Source organism: Ursus arctos, unplaced genomic scaffold (assembly GCF_023065955.2).
Source record: "Ursus arctos isolate Adak ecotype North America unplaced genomic scaffold, UrsArc2.0 scaffold_26, whole genome shotgun sequence".
Taxonomy (NCBI): Eukaryota; Metazoa; Chordata; class Mammalia; order Carnivora; family Ursidae; genus Ursus; species Ursus arctos.
Window position 1 is genome coordinate 24507957 of NW_026622941.1, and position 20199 is coordinate 24528155.

Sequence of the window (20199 nt, forward strand, 5' to 3'; positions counted from 1 at the left end):
TACATATTAATATTTCTTTTGCCTTTTAAGTAAGATTGTTCTCCAAACTTCTACTAAAATAATCATCTGCCTTGTGCTGGCCGGACCCCACCTGAAACACTGGGTTCTATCCCAAATGCCATACTTTTTTTTTTTTTTTTAAGATTTTATTTATTTATTCGACAGAGACAGAGACAGCCAGCGAGAGAGGGAACACAAGCAGGGGGAGTGGGAGAGGAAGAAGCAGGCTCATAGTGGAAGAGCCTGATGTGGGGCCCAATCCCAGAACACTGAGATCACGCCCTGAGCCGAAGGCAGACGCTTAACCGCTGTGCCACCCAGGCGCCCCTCAAATGCCATACTTCTAAAACACTGACATATTAGAGAGAACCCAAAAGCGTACTGAAAACAGGAAGGATCCCAGAACAAATCTGAGAAGCTGTTACAGAAAAAGCACCGGGTTAGATTTCCCAGCTCTGCTTCTGGCTAGGCAAGTCTCCCTATGCTGGCAAAGTAATCTCTCTGAAACCCAGGAGCAAAATTATGAGGTCAACCTAGATGATCTTAAGTTTTTTAAATTGTATGCCTTTATTACTTGAAAGTAGATCACCAGCAAGGAGAATATGTTACTTATGGTAAATACCTACATCTTCGCTGAACTGAATCATTCTATGTTGCTACAGAAGGAAGAGAGAGGCAAAAATTATAATACAAAACAATTTGGCTCAATATTAAGAGCTTTTCACAATTCAAGTTATGTAATAATGAAACCAGTTGTCTCAAAAAAGAGTGAGATCACTCTTACTGGAAATATACAGGCCAGTGCTGAAGAGTGTGAGCTATATAGGACTGCCAGTCTCTTCCAACCTTAAGATCCTACGATTCTTTAGGTCCACTTTGCCATATATCTTGCCTCCAGATTACCTTCACCATTTCTCACTGATGTAAATCAGCTGCCCCAGGACTTCATCACTTCATGGGAACATCTGTATTTAGCCCATCTCTATGTCAAGTCATTACTGCGCATGTCCAATTTCACAGACATGGTTTCTGGCTCTTGCCTGTACTGGCTGGTCCTCCTTTTGGTTATCCTCAACATTATGATTTGATAGAGGTACTGAGGAAGCTTATTGAAATTGCTTTAAAGGCTACATATAACCATGTAATAATACCAGTGATGTTACCATGATGGGGACGAAACAGATGATATTACCAGCTCTCTGAGTTAAGTGCCACACATGTGCTTTATATGCATTATCTCATTGAAGCCTCCTAGTAACCCTATGAGGAATGTGTTATCGTATCCATTTTACAAGTAAGGAAACTGAGTCAGAGGGGTAAGTACATTGCTCAAGGTAACTGAGCTAGGAAGAGGCAGAATCTGGACTTGAACTCTGGTCTGGCTAATGCCTCTGAAGTACCTACTCTTAAACTACTACATTCTACTGCAGTGGTTCCCAAAGTGTGGTCCCTGGACCAGCAGCTTCAGCATCACCTGGGAACGTGTTAAAAATGCAAAGACTCACATCTGCTGAATCAGAAACTCTGGGGTGGGGCTCAGCACTCTGTGCTTTAACAAACCCTCCAGATAATTCTGATGCTTACTGAAGTTTGAGAACTATTGATCTACTCAACTGAAAATTTGCCTAGGAAGCCACATTCTACTTATTTAAACAATTTGTTGTATTTGAATTTGAGTGTGCGGTGGCTCCGTAATCTCTCTTCAAGGGCAGAAAGACAGCCCAGTACGGAAAAGCCAGGTGTCCCTCCCTGAAATAGGAAGGGTAAGTCTTTGTCATTCTTGGTGAGGGGATAAGAGAGCTGCTGTTTTAAAATATAAATAAGAGGGAAACCAGAAGAAAAGAAAAAAATGCTTTTTACAGTTTAGCGAAGCTGTTGTGGTTAGACATAATGAGTGAACAGATTAAAAGATCTCAAAATTCCCTTCAAGCCTTTATATAATAGATAACATTAAATGTCTACTTAATTAAAATAGTTAAAATAAAAACCCTTTCTGGCATGCATGCTTTTTTTTTTTAACAAAAAATAATACATACATTTTAGTTTTATAAATACATCAACAGCAAGGGTGTTTCCCAAGGTGGCATAACCAATGGCAGTTACCATCAGCTTTCTTTGGTTTAAAAAAATAAAACTCCTTTTAGCTTTGCAGCTCATGCTGCCTAGAATGTGACCTTAGTCTTTTCAAGCTTATCTTTAGTCCATAGCGCTGTGCAACTCTGCAAATCAGTCTATAATCTCTTCAATATCTTCCTACACGCACAATTTTAAAGCTCAGTCATCGGCATATAACCCATCCTTTACTTCAAGGTCTCTAGAGATCCTTGTAGCCCATCAGATACAAGGGTTCACAAGGACATGGGGGTCAATATGAGTGGTATGAAAATCATGTGTAAAACAAGATGATTTCTCCACAGGTGCTGGTCTTGCTGCAAAAGATAATGAGTGGCTTTTTATTCTATAGAAATGAAGTAAACTAGGAACTGCCTTACTCCACGCATGCTTGAACATAGTGGAGTTGGCTCATATTACACCACATCAAAGGTAAAATAAGCACATTTCACCTGCAAAGCCCTGATGTCTGAGTCCGAGTCAATGTTTTATTATATTCCCCTTGTCTTCCTTCCTTCTAGTAAGGGTTGTAAGGAGGCAGTTAGCAGGTGGATAACCATCAGCATCCATTCTTATAAAACAGTGGAAATATGGACCTCACTAACCTCCCTCTCCTCCAAATACATCTAAATAAGGCCTGTGTAAAGCTACCAGCACTCAGGAATGTCGAGAGTCCAAAAAACTGAGAGCCCACCATAAGTCATCACTAGTCTAAGGATTATCTATACACCATCTTCTATTAGTGAAACTCTTATTTGAACATTCTATCCCATCACTTCAATGGGAAAACTAAAGATCAAAAAAACTAAAATAATAGACCCTCTGTGTTATGACAATTCAACACGCCAAAAGGCGGGCGGCTAAGATATACTAACTAAAATTAAGTGCTATCTATAAAGAAGATTCCTTTCTTCCTTTCTTCATTCATTCATTTATTCACTTACTCAATATTCTGGACAATATCTAGAAAATGCCAACCGGCTCCACATTTCCTCTCCAATCTCCCGCAAAAGGCAAAACAGGAGGAAATGGACTCAGTAAAAAGCAGGACCTATTGTGAGTGACGAATCAAACCAGGTGATTCGATTACTGGAGCACTCTCCCAAAGAAAACTCTGGCTAGGCAACACTGAGCAATGCTAAGCCCTGGGTAGTCTGGTCAAGTACCTATCTGTCTGAAAGCAGTGGTCAAGGCCTCCTGAGATCTCCTCCATCTATGGTTTGTAATTGGATCATGATAAGAGGCTGAATACAAACTGACCTCTGTCAATGTCTTCCCCAACCCATGTAAAGAAGCCACTAAAATTCCACTTAATAACAAACCAATACAGCCAGTGGTAAAAGTAGAAATGGACACTTTGTTTCTATACACACTATATTGGGTATTTTGTGTTTATGAACTCATTAAATCTCACAATCTTGTGAAATGCGTGCACAACTTTTTGAATGTAATGGATTACATCCAAAGTTGGAGGGTTTAATTCCAAATTTTCATCCAGACCCTTGATCCTGTTTAGTCAAAATATGTATCAACAACCTAACTAAGCATGAAGTAGTGTTTAACGGTGAAAGCGTAACTCACCCTGGCCATGTCCACCAAGAAGTTCTCAAATAATTTCCAGATGTGGTTACTTGTGTAGATTTCTTTCATTTCCACTTCAGTGTCCACATAACAGTGATTAACAAAGTTCACATAAGCAATTTTAACCTGCACAAGTTTCAAATACAAAAGATAGTGAGTTTTCTTCATTGTTCATTTAAAAATATCAAATATGAAAAGTTAAATAAAATCTGGGTTAGTTACTATCATGGATTACAGCACGTTTTATGTCTACCTAGAAAGCATTCCCATTTCCCTTCTCTTATAAAAACCCTCCAGGCCCTGACCTAGTAGCCCATTCCCCTGCACCCAGTGACTGGAATGTGCAAGTACACCCAGCTGAAACCAAGTCCATCCTAGTTGAGACACTGAGAGTCAAATGTGCTCCCTTTCCCTATCTTCCTTCCTCTCCACCTCCCTCCCCTTCTCCCTCCATCTCTGTCTCTGACATTCTGTCATTCTCTCTCCTGTCTCTGTCATTCTCTCTCTCACACTCTCTCTGTCATTCTCTCACTCACTCGCTCATGACTACAGTGGAACAAGGTAAACCTGAACTCCAAGAAGCCATCTTCTGCAGGCACATGCAGGTACGCTCAGAAGAGAATGAGGCAAAACCACAAAGGAAAAGGGATGGAAAGAATTCTGACATTGTTTGAACCTCTTGATGCATCAGAACAACTATCCTTCAAATTCCCAAATACTGGGGCCAATAAAATCCCCTTTTTTTTTAAATTTAAGCAGTTTAAGTTAGGTTTCTGTAGTTTGTAACCAAGAGAGTTCTAATATAACGTTTAAATCTGTTGATTAAATAATACTTTATTGCCATTCAGAAATATTTAAGTTACTATTCTGAGAAGAAACAGGCTCATGGTTTACAAAAAAAAAAAAATTATATTATTTTAAGATGTAGTAACATTCCTTCTCATAATTAGCAAAATTCTTCATAAAGGACTGAGATGAGTCTCACCAACACAGAGTATTTCTAAAGTGTGGAGGGCAATAGTGTTTCTTCTCTTTTCTTTCTTTCTTTCTTTCTTTCTTTCTTTCTTTCTTTTCTTTTCTTTTCTTTTCTTTCTTTTTTAATGAAAATGTGATGAGGGGCGTCTGGGTGGCTCTGCAGGTTAAGCATCTGACTCTTGATTTCAACTCAGGTCATGATTTCAGGGTCGTGAGATGGAACCCCACGTCGGGCTCTGTGCTTGGCGTGGAGTCTGCTTGAGATTCTCTCTCTCCCTTTCCCTCTGCACCCACCCCCCACCAGCTCACACCTGCACTCTCTCTCTCTCTAAATGAATAAATAAATAAAATGAGTAAATAAATAAATAATGTGATGAGTGCTATAAATCACCCCAAATGCATAGACAGACAAAATCATGTAAATAATTTCAAGGATTCATAGAATCCAAGTTAGAACCATAAGGAATACAGGGACAGCTTTCATGCCCTAGTGCTTCTCTCTACTTGACTAAGGCCAAAAAGTAGACAGGGTGCCTGTATCAAGAACTGATCATAGGGCAGGGAGACATCAGAGCCATTCAGTGCATCATCATAATCATCTTGACAGCAGCTTATAGTTATTGTTTGCTACATACCAAACACCTGCAGCATTTTGTACATAATACCTTACTCAGTTCCATCTTCCAGCAATCCTCTCAGATACATACCACCATTGTTTCACTTTAGAATTGTGGAAATTGAAGATCAGAAAAGTTAAGGAACCTGCTGGAATCAGTCACACAGCTAGAAGTAATGGATCCAGGATTCTGACCCATTCTTTAATTCATTCGTTCATTCATTCAAAACATATTTATTAAGTATAGTCTTGGGCTCAGGTAATAGAATGGTAAATAGAAACAACCTAGCTGCTACTCTTATCATGTTAATAATCTTTATTAACAAAATTCAAATGCCAAATTTCAAATTGTAGACTCTTATAACTCTACTATGGGAGGCCAGGGAAGTGTTCCTTAAAGAAGTAGTGCTTGAATCAACACATGAAGGATGAAGAGGAGTGAAGTAGGTGAACACAAGGGGTCAGAGTGCTGTGGTCAGGAAGAACAGCATGTGGAAAGAAGCACTGTCAGAATCAGGACCTCAAACAGAGACCAAACCCGGGAATTTCATCACTTCACTATGCTGTCTTTCTTGGCCATCTCATTTCAAGCCAATCAAAGCAGGAAGTACCCTTGCTATGAAGTGTCAATAATTCCACAAAATTTCACAAAAAGATACTAGTAAGTCCATCACTACATAGGACTACTGGGAAATTAGGGAAGTTAACTTAACCTGACACCTTTTTAAGTTACTATGATTTAAAATGTTTGGATTTATATCCTATTTGATGCACCACACATTGATGAACTTTACAACAATACACCACAACAGTAGAAAAGAAAGAAATTATTGCAATGTACATTCCTGGAAGCCTCATTAATCCTGTTGGCAGACAACCAGTTTTTAATGAGTTTTTCCCCTATTATCAGGGCCAAACAAGGACAGAGGGTAAAAAAAAAATGATGTGTGAATAACGCAAAATGCAGGTCTGCATTTCCAAGAATGCATTTATTCCGTAAAGCAAGGCAAACCTACAGAGTCTAACAGATGATACTGCTGCACCATCCTAGCCTCGCCTATCAGTGATCGTGAATTATTTATGAAGCATCCATTGCATGTGCAAGCACATACCAGAGGTAACAAGTAAAAATCTCGGTTTTATCACATCGCCACACTTAGAATTTAAGAGACTCCTATAGTAGCTTCCAGTAAACCAACAGTGGCTCTACTTTGAAAAAGTTTATCTTCTTTCAAACTTCTTGTAGAACTACAAAAAGGAAACTTCTTATGCTCTTTTAAATGTTCCTAATTATATAGCTAAGTACAATTTCTTGACTAAATGCGTTATCTCGTTATAAATGGGATGGGGATTTCCAGCCCTTATGCACTTTACATTAATAATAATTCCACGGCTGCTCAGCCTTTGCCAGGCTTACCTCAGGGATGCAGTCGTCATGGGTCACCACCCTCACTATGTCGTCCAAGGGCAGAAGGGAATTGCACTTGATTTCAGTGTAGACATTTTTCCCCTCTGTGCATGCTGCCAGCAATTCCACCAGGGTGATGTGGTAGACTAAGGGACCACTCTCATCCCCTCGGTCTCTCTCTGAACACATCATATGGAGAAGGATGGGAAATGATGCTCTATCATTGTAAAATATCAGCACATCTTCACCCCCATTTATCAACTGAAATGATAATAAGAGAGTCTACATAGCAGTCCAAATGTTCATCCTTGCAGCTATTGCCAAAGGTTTGGTCTATCTGGAAACACATGCATCTCTTTGTAAAAACACAGATAATATTGCAAAAACAGAACTATACCAAAGCAGGGCAGTAAAAAGATTCTCGTCAGGTGCCAAGTGATTATTTATGAATACCTTCAAAAGCAGCCAGGGAGACAGGGGAGAGGTAGATGGGGGCAGGAATTAAATGGCATAGATGATAATCATTCCCCAGTGAGTTATTCCCTTAAATTAAACCTGCAAAATACAAGCTGCTTTCCTCTACTTTAAATGGAAGATGCCATTGCCAAGACATACGAAATCTCCCAAGTCTAATTTTACTAAAGCAGAACAAAACATCCCAACCCCCTTCCATAGTAGCAGAATAAAAAAGCATGTACTTTGAGCCAAGTGCAACTCTATAAGAATCTGGAAATTCCATGTGTCATGGGCACCAGAAGGGAATGGAGGTGAAAGTGGAGATGAGAGAAATGGAGGAAAAAAAGACTTAAAAAGAGAGAGAAACAAAGAAATGAATAAGCAGGGGCTTTTAGGATATACATTTTCCTTCCTGCTTTGTTTATACAATTTTAGTAGAGAATTCCAGCAGGTGGTAATTTTATTGCTCAAACTCCATAATATCTTATTGTCTATTATCAGTACCAATTTTCTAACCCCAATGGGAGATATTTTGGGGATATATTTTTTCTCCATTTTAATTAAATTGATAACAGATTTAAATCAATAAGACAACTGGCTTGCTTTGAACGTTTCATTGAAAGAAAATGTATATGTATCAAAATATGCATTATATGTCAACACAATATAATATTACAAACACTTCTTTCCACATAAAAACACTTCCCCTAATAGGTATCCTAAAACTTTGCTAATTTTTATTTGCTGCTTTCCCATTTTAATTGTTTCCTTGATGGTCATGATGCAAAATCAAATTAGTTCCCACATTTCTAGGCAATGAAGAACAATTATGAATTTAAATGTAGATAAGAAAAAGGTAAATTTTTATAAGTTTAAAATGTTCTTTAAAATGCTTAATAATTTACATTAAAAATTCAAGGCTTTAAGCTGAATTAATTTTAAGATTTCTTAAAATCTTAAGGGCAGGAGGGACTCAATTATATCAATATAGAAGTTCCCCTCCCCTCATTCCCAAATTGAAAGTATGTAATTATGAAAATCCCCTCATATCAATCTAATCTATTACATAAGTGTGTTTGGTAGCCACGGTTGAAAGGTGCCTTAATCCATAGAGGCCTTTAGAGAACCATTAGGTCACAGAGCAATGATTTACCTAAATGGGCTCAATTTCTCCAAAGCACCACTTGGTTCCTGGTGAGTAACTTACTCATTGCATAAATCTCGCTCAATGTCAAACACCACAATGAAGAGAGCAAAATAAATGAGGTACTTCAACCATCTGTGTTTCTTAAATTTTCAACTTAAGTTTCCACATATCGTAAATGACTGATGGATAGTTTCTATTAATTAACTTAATTCCCTTCAAACCCTTCTGCAAATAGTACCAAGGAATACTGATTCTTTCTTTCAGGAATAGAGCAAAAAAGGCAATGGGAAAACAGAGTTCCAACCATCTTTGTTACAGATTGAAAATTTAAAAATATAAAATGTGTCACTTTTATTCTCATAACATGTCACAAAATTGTACTATTTAAAATACACAAATTCATTAAGGATCAAAAGGAAAAATAAACTCAATGGCACCTTACTTCACTAGATTTAAAGAAAATACACTTGTTGCTTAAGTCATCAGGACGACATGATCCTCCACACCTCTGTTGTGGGGGCTTTTTACACTAGCGTTAACAGAGAACACGTACTGGAGCACAAAATATTTGTGTGAGGCTGTTAAAATGCAGACTGAGAACATACCTCTGTCATTACCATATCCTGGCATTTCTTCACATATTTCCCATCTGCTTTTACAATCGTTTGCAAAAACCTCAGGTACTCCACGTGGCGGCCGTGCGTCTCGATGCAGTGCACAAAGTGCTGCACGACCCTCTCGCTGATCTCATTGCAGAGATGGTAGTTGTTCATGAAGATGTGCCGCATGGTCTCTGCTTCCAGGAGCTAACCAGACAGGAATGTGCCCTCGTAATTCTGACAAGATCGATTTTCTGTTTTACAGTACTCAGACGAATTTCCCTGCTTGTGATCAGTTTTATATTTTATGCAAAGCCATAGTGAGTTTCCTGGGCAAGGCTTCTACGAAATGCAATGAGATCATTGACCATTAAAAGCAAACTGAGCTCACAGAGGAATTTAGTTGGAAAAAGGAGTTGATTATCATAAAGGTCAACATGTTGGCAATGGGATTGTTGAGATTAATTATCTACTCCTCAAAGTTAGCTCTGCCCTAGTATCCACTGACATATGTTTCACAGAGTCACGGCTACCTTTGAGTTTTCCATAGTCATCTCACTCATGGCATTGCAGTTGTTCTTGGTTCTACTATATTTTTTCCTAACATTAAACTATATACACATAAAGGAAGTTGTCACTTGCAGGGAAAATTCATGTAATACTTCAAGTTTCTGTGAATGTTTCCTTAATGGAAAAAAAGACCATATTCACTTTTAGGGGAGAGAACCCCTACAAGGAAAAAAATAAGGTGGTATAGACTAATAAAATTGCATTCATCAATGCTGCTAAAACAAATCAGAAGGACAGTTCACTACCAATATTAGAAGTCACTAAAATACTTACACCGGGAGTTAAAAACAAATTCAGATGTTTATGAAGGAGAACTTGGTTCTGTGGATTTCCCCGACAGAAATTCTGCAGGAATGTGTGGGCCAGATTCATCACTTCGTTCATTTTTTCATCATTCTGTAAGTGAAAGAGTAGCGATGACACAGAGAAACGAATATACCATGATACCAAATATTATGAAAAAGTATTTTCTTTCCCACATGTACTCTTTTCCTCTCTGCTACTGTGTTATGCTCTCCCTCCTCTGTGCCCTTTCTGTTTCTACACCTCCCCCTCAACCCTATTATCCCATTGTTACCACCACCATACCCACCATCTTCTAGCTGTTTCTCACCTTCTCTTTATTTCTCCTTCTATTACCTGTTCTGCTCTACTCTCTCCACCCCTCTTTGTTTCCATCTCTCTTTCTCCCCAACCTCTCTGCCTATCTACTGCATTCTCCCATCTGTCCACATCTTCCTCCCCTGCCTCTGTGCCCGCAGCCTCCATGCCCAGAGCTCATCTGCCCTGCCTTCCTCTCTCTCTGTTCCCTCCCTTCTCTGCTTCACCCCCATCCTTCCCATCCCTCTCTTCTCTGGGACTTGCTCTTTTTCCCAATATGTCCATGTATCTGAATCTTCCCGTTTCTTGTTTTCTCCTCTTTCCCCACCTTCTAGATTCTCCTCCTCCTCAAACTCTTCCCCTCCTGCTGCTTTTCCCAGCATCTGTCATCCTCATCCTCTTCCTTGTCCCTAGTCCCTTTCTTCTCTCCATTCACTTTTCCTCTATTCCCTGCCACTTCTCTCTCTCTCTATATATATTTCTGACCTCATCTCGACTCTACCCTCCCCCCTACTCTCGCCTTTTGCTATCTATTTATTTTTTGATTATGTTCAATTAGCCAACATATAGTACATCATTAGTTCTTGATGTAGTGTTCAACGATTCATTGTTGTGTATAATGCCCAGTGCTCATCACCACACATGCCCTCCTTAATACCCATCCTTTTGCTATTTATATTGTCTATTTTCACCTCTTTGTTTTCCTTTTCCTCTTTGCTTTCTGATCTTCTCTATTCCCCAATCTTTTTTGGTCCCCCTCTTTCTGAACACATGCACTCATAAGTTGCTTTCCTTATTCACTGTCATTTTCCAAAATCCCATAACATTATCATTCACTTATAGGAATCTCAATAAGAAATTCTAAGTCTCAAAATTCACAAAGAATGTAAAAGTTCTCTTCTTAATAGTGCTATTTCAACAATATCACTGAAACAATCTAAATTTTTCCTTGGTAGTTGATTATCCAATTTGTCATGTGGTCAAGTGTCAGAGATACAAAATAGACTCATGTTTTGAACAGTAGTTTTAATAAATAATTAAATGTTTTCTGTTTTTTCTAAGAGTCTCTAGTTTGTGCCACCTATAACTGAAAAAAAAATCAGCCCAAGATCATTAATAGACCCATTTCCTCATATTTAAAATAGGGATGATTTAAGTAGATGAGTAAATGAGACCAAAAACTTCATTCCTGCCTTAAAAATAGGGAATTTTAATTCAAAACCTACTAACACTTTCTTTTTCTTGTGTAATGCAGGGGTAGTTGAAAGACATCTATGAGACTTCAGCCACAGGAATACCCAATTACCACCAAGAAGCTGGCCAACACAGAAGAACAGCATGGCCGGTTCTACTGTATTTGACATTTCTTTGAAACCCTCCTCTTATTCTTTTTATTTCTGCACCATCCAGTTATTAAAACTGAGCAAATCTACAAACATAATGTGATATTAAAATACTGAATGCTAAGTTATATTACTAGAAGAAGGAACTTGATCACGTGTCCGATGCCCATGTTACAATATCAAGGGTGAAATAATGTGGATAATAAATACTGAGGATTTAATACCTTTTGTTGCCTTTCAATAATTCTTTTATTGCATTCTGTGCCATAGAATGAATTATGCCACCTAAGGAAGGGTAGAATTGATAAGTTTACATGTTAAACAGTAAGCTGAATGGGGGAGCAATCCCATCCAAGGAGTGTAAGTCCAAGTGGGGAGAACATCTGCACCAGGAGAGGCCTGGCAGGGCAGGAGTTGATGGGAGAAGAAGAGGGCGTCCACCCTGGGGCTGTCAGAGCCTGAGTGAGGGGCAGAGGGTGTCCACATGAAGCAGGGGCCGCTGCACTGATGGAAGATCAGCTATTTACAGTATTAACAAACCTGTAACTATTTCAATACACACATATGTTCCTTGGCCTTGTCTATTTAGAGGGCCTACAAGGACAAAACCCCAAAAGTAATAAGTACACTTAGTTCTCAGAACTTTGCTTCTACACATCATTCTCCCCCAAATGGAACCGGGGCCACTTAAAGAAATGGCTGATTTCAGAGATAGAGAAAGAAAAAATCAAGGTGACCCTGGAACATCTTAATGTGTGAAAACCAAGGAATTACTCAAGAATGATGTGCATGATAGAGGACAGAGAAGCTAGCTCAAAGGGGTGCCACTGGGCAGACTGAGGACCATCTGAGAATCAAAGAGCTAATTAGAGAAGCCTCGCATAACCTAGGGAGTAAAATGAGCATCCACAAGTTTATAAGGATTAAAATAAATAAGTGAATCAATAGATTGAAAGTTTGATGAAGAATGGGATGTTTACTTAGTTTCAAAGAACCTCTCCACAAAATCCTCATTAATGACCAAGGGAAAATGAGTACTTCATAGTGGAGAATCCGGGCAGACACCACCTTAATCAAGTGATCAAAGTAAACACCATCAGTAATGGGATCAAAATCAAAATCATGTGCCTCCTGATAGGAAGTGGTGGGAAGAACTCAGCCTCACTTCTCTTATGTTCCTGCCGAAGACGCATAACTGAATCTAATCTAATCTAGCCGGCCCAACTGAAGGAACAGTCTTCAAAAGAGCTGGTCTGTCTTCAAAAGTGTCAATTTCCTAAGAGTTCCAGCACGAGGAGATAAACAGACATGACAACCAAACAGCACCTGTTTCTGAAGTGGACCTTTTTGTCAAACGGGACACAGTCGAAATGAGTGACCGGCGCCTGAGGACTAAGTGGCAGCAAAGTGTCATGACCTTTCCTGATCTGGAAGCTTGTCACGTGCCTTTAGAAAGAAGAGCATCCTTTTTGTGGGAACCACACACCAAAGGGCTCAGGGCTCATCAGATGGGTGACTCACTTCCAAGCAGTTCAGGGAAAAAAATCATTGTAACTTTTCTAGATATTTGAGATCATATCAAAATAAATTTTTTTAAAAAGTAACTAAGCACTAACCTTTTCATAGGGTATTTTCAGAAGGTCCAACACCACCGAATGAGCTCCCATATTTTTCAGTAATCGTTGATGTTGATTCCGACACTTTTTATTCTGCACACAGAGTTTACTTAGTCGAATCAAAATCTTTAAAAAGAAGAAAGCATTAAATATAAGGAATATGACAGGAAATGTAATACACAAGCAAAAGTTATTTGCCATGCAAATATGAACCCATATAAAGATATTTGACATGTGCTGACCTCCTTTACAATCCGGTAGTTATTGCTCTTATTGCTGTCAATCTGAGGTTTCCTTGTTCCATCCTGCACTGGACTTAAAATGCTTGATTCCTAAAATAAACGCAAGTATGTATTTTTATTCCATGCATAGCTTTGTAATAAATTTATTTATTTTGTAATAAATAATAAATATATTTAATAATTATTTTGTAATTTATTATTCAACTTAAATGTTCCCTTTGTACTTTTTTATCCCATAAAAAGTTCTTTGGCTTGAGGGAGTCATGGAAATTACCTTTTCCCCAATAACAACCAAATTACAAAATAGATGGTATTGCTAATAATTAATGAGTTAAGTTAAAAAGGAAAAGTTATTACATATAACATTATCAGTGTATTTCCTTATGTTAAATACACCAGACATATCATTGCTTTATAGAGCCAATAGCAGAAGGAATAGTAAAAATCCAGGGGATAAAATGCGTAATTTTATCATCGGGGATAAACTACAGGGGGAAAAAAAAAGGTGAAGAAGCATATCATAACAGCTGAAAAAAACATTTCAGGGATGGAAGGAAAGAACACTTTAACTCAAGAATTCTCTGCCAGGTTACCATGACATCCTTAAGAGTCACGACTTGGGGCCAGCCAAGCATGTACAGAACCATGAAAATGAAGAAAGGAAAATAAAATTTAAATTAAAAATAATATCTGAAATTACTAAATTAATAAAGCTTACTAAGAGGTCCTGAAATGCCAAATAGTTCACTGTAACAACCATTATCTGCAGCAGTACAATAAAAAACAAATATAGGGAGTGACATTTTAAATATCAATTCTTATAATCACTAAATAAAAATAAAACACATTATAAACAACTTAATACCTGAGCATTTATTAAGACTTAATACATGCCTGCTAACAGACAAAGGTGGGTGGACCTAAAAGAAACAGGATATGTGGTTCTTTCCACAAGAAAATTATAGTATAACTAAGAAAAGTGGGAGAAATATGAAAATAAAGATTTGAACTGAGCAGAATTCACTATTCAGAGAGAGAAAGGGAGAATAGCTCTATCTTTAGACAGCTTTATGAAAGAGGTCAAGTTGAAGCCAAGGTCTTAAAAGATGAAAACTATTTAAGTATGAGAGACACATGGAGGGAAGGGGGCACTTGTGAGGTGAAGAAGTCACTTTAGCCAAAGGTCCTGCAGAAAGAGCACATGTAATCGTGTACAGAGAATGGCAAGAAGAGCCGGTGCATGTTGCAGGAGAGAGGGCAATTAGTAGAGAGGGACCTGATTGCCTTCCTGATTTACAACATGTACAAAATGGCCCTGGGACGACTGTCAAGAGCAACTTGAGTCAAAAACACACTGAACTACTGACTATATTGATGGTGTTGGGTTCTCACAGTTAAAGGGGACCCCAATCTAAACTTAGGGAAAAGTAACAAAATATGCAAAAAGCCAATCAATGTCATTTCAATTGTCTCAAGCTATTTCCACGACAGATCACAGAGTTATTACAAACCAAGAAAAACAAAAAACTGTGCCAGTCAAAGAGTTCTGAGCAAAGGCTTCAAGTAGAAGAGTGACTTGACCAGGGCTGACCCATCACTCCTTAGTAAGCTTTGTATTTGTCTCTGCTTCTGTTCCAGGCAAATATTGCCCAAGAGAGAGGCTTCCAATCTGAACGCAATCTTAGCAAATAACCTCTCCTACCATTTTATGGAGCATATGAACATTTCCTCTTTTCAATCTGCAAATTCTAGTACCATCCACAAACTTACCTTCCCTGCTGTGTCTCAGAGGAAAGAAAAAAAAAAAAAACTTTTGATGCATGGATTTTTCAGATTCAATCTCCCCTGCCTCCTTTCCCTGCTTCATCTGTTTCCTGTGCATGAGTAGTTTCTGTTGTCACTGATTCTTTCTCACCTCTTTAAAAATATGGCTGAGTTGAGGCTAACCAAGCATTTTTCAGTGAGACAGCCCATCCTTGGAAGCGGTCGCACATCTCAGGTTATGGTCCCACTAGATTTCTCAAAAGAATACTCTCTACCACACTGTATTAAAATTGCTTTATGTGTCAACAACTCATAATCACCAAAATTTTCTTTAGCATTTGATTCTGTAGTTCACTATCACTTTCCTTAAACCCCATCCTCTTTGTTTTATCATGCTGTTGATAGTCTTCAAGACTACTTTCTACCTTTCTGACCACCTTGTCTCTTTCATTCAACAGAACTGGAACTCCAAAAAGTAAAGACTATGAACACTCAAACATTCACACTGTTACTGTTGGGAGTCCAGGGTTGTGCCATCTATCCATCCTAACAAATGCTGGGGCGGGGGGGAGGGAAACAGTGCAACCTCCACTGCAGGTAAATAAAAGAGAAAAAAAAAACCGTGAGAGATTGTCTGCAAGACAACAAACACTAAGTGAATCCTAAAAAGTTGTCGATGAAATGTGTAAAGCTACATAGGTAAGAGAAGCCAGTGCAGTAGAGGGAAGGAGTCCAAGTGCTGACACGAATGGAAACTATTTAGATGGAAAAAGACAGGGGGTCAGAGAATGAGACAAACAGAGTTCCTATCTGATAGCAAAAAATACTGATGAGAAGTAAAAATTGCAAAAGCTAGAAATATAATGAAATTTCCTTTTTTCTGATCACGAAGGTGGAGGCTGAAATTTAAAAAGGCCATGTTCATTTTTTTTCTGGAAGAAAAGAAATATTAAAGAAAACCAAGTTTGTACTACAAACCAGGATTAAGATATTACCAAGTCTAAAGATTGACAAAGCTCCCATAGTGGAAAGGAGATATTTCTGATATATGTTACCTTTAAAAAAAATCAGTTGAAAATACAGGCAAAGCTTTGGCAGATATATTTATGTCTATTTTTCAAACAATGACCTGAAGAAAATGCAACTGTCTTGTTTTAAGAAAAGTAATCTCAGGCAAAATGTACTACATTGCAAAAAGCTGTGCTCTATAGGTCAGCCCAGGGGAAGGTACAGACAATGCTAAACTCCACAAGTAGGGGAATTATGAAGAATAATTATTTTAATTTAAAATTGCCAACAGTCAACAAAAAGGGGCAGCACTGGAGAATTCAATAAGCAGCACCTTTTAATTTCAGAAAATAATTCAATGTAATTAAACGGAACAAAAATATTAAACCACAGAACATCTGGATGATTCCGAAGCAGATCAGGGGAATTTAAGAAATATATAAACTATGTAATTACAGTTAGGTTTTATTTTCTCATTTTCATGTCAAAATGCTCTAAGTAAAGGTGTTCCAAAAGTTTTCTTCCAGAAAGGGCAGAAATCGATTAGATTTTTTATATCCTATGTAACTTTGACCTTAGGACAGTGGCCAAATCTACAAAGCCCTGCCTTCATTCTAATGTCAAAATATTAGTAAGGTATAAAATGCAGAAGTGTAACTTATGCAGAGTCCCAGAGATGAGTAGGCTCAGAAAAAAATGTATAACACTGAGAACAGTGCCATGCATATAGCAGATACCCAAATTATCCTTTTGACAACAGTGTTGAAGAAAAAATATGGCACCCCAAAAGTATTTGCACTTTATTATAACTATTTCCTGTCATCTGGAAGAATTTGAACTTATTTCCTCTAATGGAATATGGGAAACTGCTTATATCAGTGATTTCATAGAGGCAGCTATATTTTTAATTGCATAGCATATACTGTAACATAAAGCAGTAGGTTCAGAAACAATATAGCAAAAATAGTCTAGAAAGGTCTAGATATTTCTAGAAGAGTTGAGAAATTGGATGGGTTGCAGAGCTCTAGGCAGAGACTCAAAGAGTGAATACCTAAATAAATACTGGTTCTGAATATAGCTACCCCTCAAAATTTATTTTGCATCAGTGAAGCAAACTCTTTTGTATCAATACCAAAAATCATATAAGGAAGTGATATTGTATGAACTATATGGTGAACTAAATATTGGCACCAGTTAATGGGAATCCGGCTTCTTAATTTAAACAAGGGCAATCCTGCTTAAAAAAACAAAACAAAAGACTTGCCAAACCCTACAATGTAGAACTGCCTACATCTGCAGCCGCATGATTCAAATAGCTCGGTGCATGTCTTCTCTTTGTCCCCACCCCAGTGAAGTTAAAGGATGGCCTTCCTCAGCAACGTTGTCAAGTCAGCAAGTCTGCAAAGCATTCTGCTCACCATCTGTAACCCTAGCCTTCCCTTCCTGTGACCATTAATCAACTCAATTAGTGGCATCACTTACCAATCACCATCCTCCCAACTTCAGATGTCAAATGCCTTCCTTTTCCCTTCCCACCTTCTTCCAAAACATGAAAGAAAATCCAATAATCAGTCTTTTATATTTGATCCACTAATCAGACAGTTTAGCTGAAGCTCTTCATAACAAATGTCACCCCCTTTAGACAACTGAATGATAACCTCACTGTGGAATGATTTTTTTTTCTCCCTCCCATCTAAGAGTAACATCATATACCAGGCATTTAGGAAGATACCTAGAGAGTTGCAGAGCCCTAAAATCACCATAGATCTACTTATCTGACCTTGCATGTAAAGCTAATTTGGACAACTATGGGGTCATGGTTGATAGTTTCTGCTTCCCTGGTTGGCATCTAAGGCTGCTTGAAGATGTGGCCCAAGATCTACAATGTGCAGAAGAGGTGGTTTCCACCATTACTGGCAGATAACTTCCCTCCACACTTCCGTCAGCTCAAGCCCAAATACTTTCCCTTCCAGAGGGTAAAAACACATTCCTAACCTTATCCCAAACCTGTTTTCCTTTCCCTTTGTCCCAAGACAAATACAATATTGGTATTTTCTGACTCACCCGACATCATTTTAATTAGTATTTGATGATGTTTAATCAGATCTCCTAGAAAACATCCCAAATCTCCTCAACCATCTATATCTCTGACAAATAAGGTATCAAAAGAGGGTGTGTGCCACTAGAGTGCATTAGAGGGATATTAGGTCAACAGGGACTATATTGATGATGGGTATGTTCAATGTGAACTCATAGCTGTTTTCATAAAAATGCAACAGGAACCCATTACAGTAAAGCAATGTGTAATACTTTTTATACTACTTTATTCATATACTATAATATATAATACTTTTGTATGTAATCCTCACCAGTATTATGTGAAACACAGAAAAGACAGGCAAGCCTCTAGTCAGCAGGGTGGCACAGAATAACAAAGCACCGTACAGGAAATGAAAACAGCAATATAATAGAGCCCTTAGAGACCATGTCTGATACCTGATATGTTAGGTGAAATAAGCTTCCCCATCACATCATATCACTACGCTCCCTGATACAGCTGTGAGAAGGGGGTTGTCCATACAGAATGTAAGAGAAAGCCGTCGGCACCTTCTTTTAGACTCCCTCTTTAGCAAGCGATCACTGCAGAAACGTTAGTGCCTGCTCTGAAGACATCCGCATGCTCTGATGTGACTGAATCAGCTTCTGTGACTTTCTTACAAGCCACAGGCTGAGGAAAAGAAACCATGTAGGAACTTAGAATCCTCACTAACAACTTCTATTAAATTGAGAACAAATGGCAAAGTGAAAAAACAAATTAGTGAGACGGTAACTGTTCTTTACAACACGAAGAGAAATACTAAGTTTATCCTAAAATAGCATTAATTTTAAATGTAGGCCCAAAGGACAAGAAAAGAAAAGATTCTTACAGTGGAAGTAATTTAAAAAAGCAAATTCAGGAGATACAAGCGTTACATTTAAGAATTTGCATGACAACCAAATAGAATGAAGATGTGTAAAAGTAGCATTTGGCTCAAAACCAAAAATCAGTTTTCAGATGTATGTCTCGTGAAAGGACTTATTTTTGTGGCATTCACCTATAGCAATAACCTTCGGTAGCGTTTGCTCAGAGGCAAAGGACAGGGATGTGTAATGTTATATAAACAAATGAAATAAATATACAATGAAGTCTGGGGCAAAAATTAAAAGAAAATGGAGGTAAGAAAACACATTTCAGAAAAGGGAAATTCAGGAAAGCCTGCTCCAAAATTAATGGATGAAAGTTCTTCATGCAATGACCACAGTATCCCTCATGGGTCAGGTCATATAGGAAGGTTCTGTCTAAAGCACATGGACTCCATCTATACCAAGCTATCAGGCTTAGACATTCTACCGGCTGCTTTTGTCAAGAGTTAGTCAATCATAAGTTTTGCTGAAGAAACAAAGCTTATGTGGAACTATTTTCCTTGCTGTGCAGAATCAAAGTACTAACACTTGGGAAAGCAGAGTTTTCTTTGCAGACATCTTTCTAGGAGGATCTGCCTTCTTGCTTGCTTGCTTTATCAAAGGAAAAAGATCAGAAGTGGTAGACAAAGAATGGAAACCAGATTTTGCTTTTAAAGAATACTAGCATGGGGCGCCTGGGTGGCTCAGTCAGTTAAGCGTCCAACTCTTGATTTTGGCTCAGGTCATGATCTCAGGGTCACGGGATCGAGCCCATGTCAGGCTCCATGCTGGGTGTAGAACCTACTTAAGATTCTCTCTCTCTGCCCCTTTCCCGCTGCTCGTGCACTCTTTCTCTCAAAAAAATAAAAAAAAAAATTTTTATTTAAAAAGAATAATAGCATATGGAGGTAACAGAAAAATCATGAGACAAGAAAGGTGTATCTGGAGAGAAATAGAAAAAAGCAATGGAGGGAAGCAAAGAAAAGGAGGGAGAGAAAAAAGGAAGCAATTAATTCATTCTCTAAGATAAATCTGCATAAAATCCAAATGCCTATTAGGAAACTTAATGCTAAGACAACAAGAAACCTCAATAATGAGAGTATATTCCCGGTGAAATGCAAACAGTCAAGAAATCTTCAAGGACTTGTAAGTTTGTTAGTGATAAAGTGAGGAATAACGTCTCTCACACCATGTGGACAGACCCCTCTGTGGTTGCCAC

At 38.2% G+C, this 20199-nt stretch overlaps 1 protein-coding gene across 2 annotated transcripts in view; it reads right to left on the reverse strand.

Moving 5' to 3' along the window:
• ITPR2 (inositol 1,4,5-trisphosphate receptor type 2) overlaps nt 1-20199 on the reverse strand; it is a 472588-nt gene that overhangs the window by 249970 nt on the left and 202419 nt on the right. For both annotated transcript variants that reach the window (XM_026502230.4, XM_044385596.3), the window contains 6 exons: nt 13266-13355; nt 13024-13149; nt 9738-9860; nt 8901-9101; nt 6702-6953; nt 3694-3819 (listed from right to left, as the gene is read on the reverse strand). In XM_026502230.4, the coding sequence (XP_026358015.2) occupies nt 3694-3819; nt 6702-6953; nt 8901-9101; nt 9738-9860; nt 13024-13149; nt 13266-13355 (918 nt within the window). The remainder of the gene's footprint in view (nt 1-3693; nt 3820-6701; nt 6954-8900; nt 9102-9737; nt 9861-13023; nt 13150-13265; nt 13356-20199) is intronic.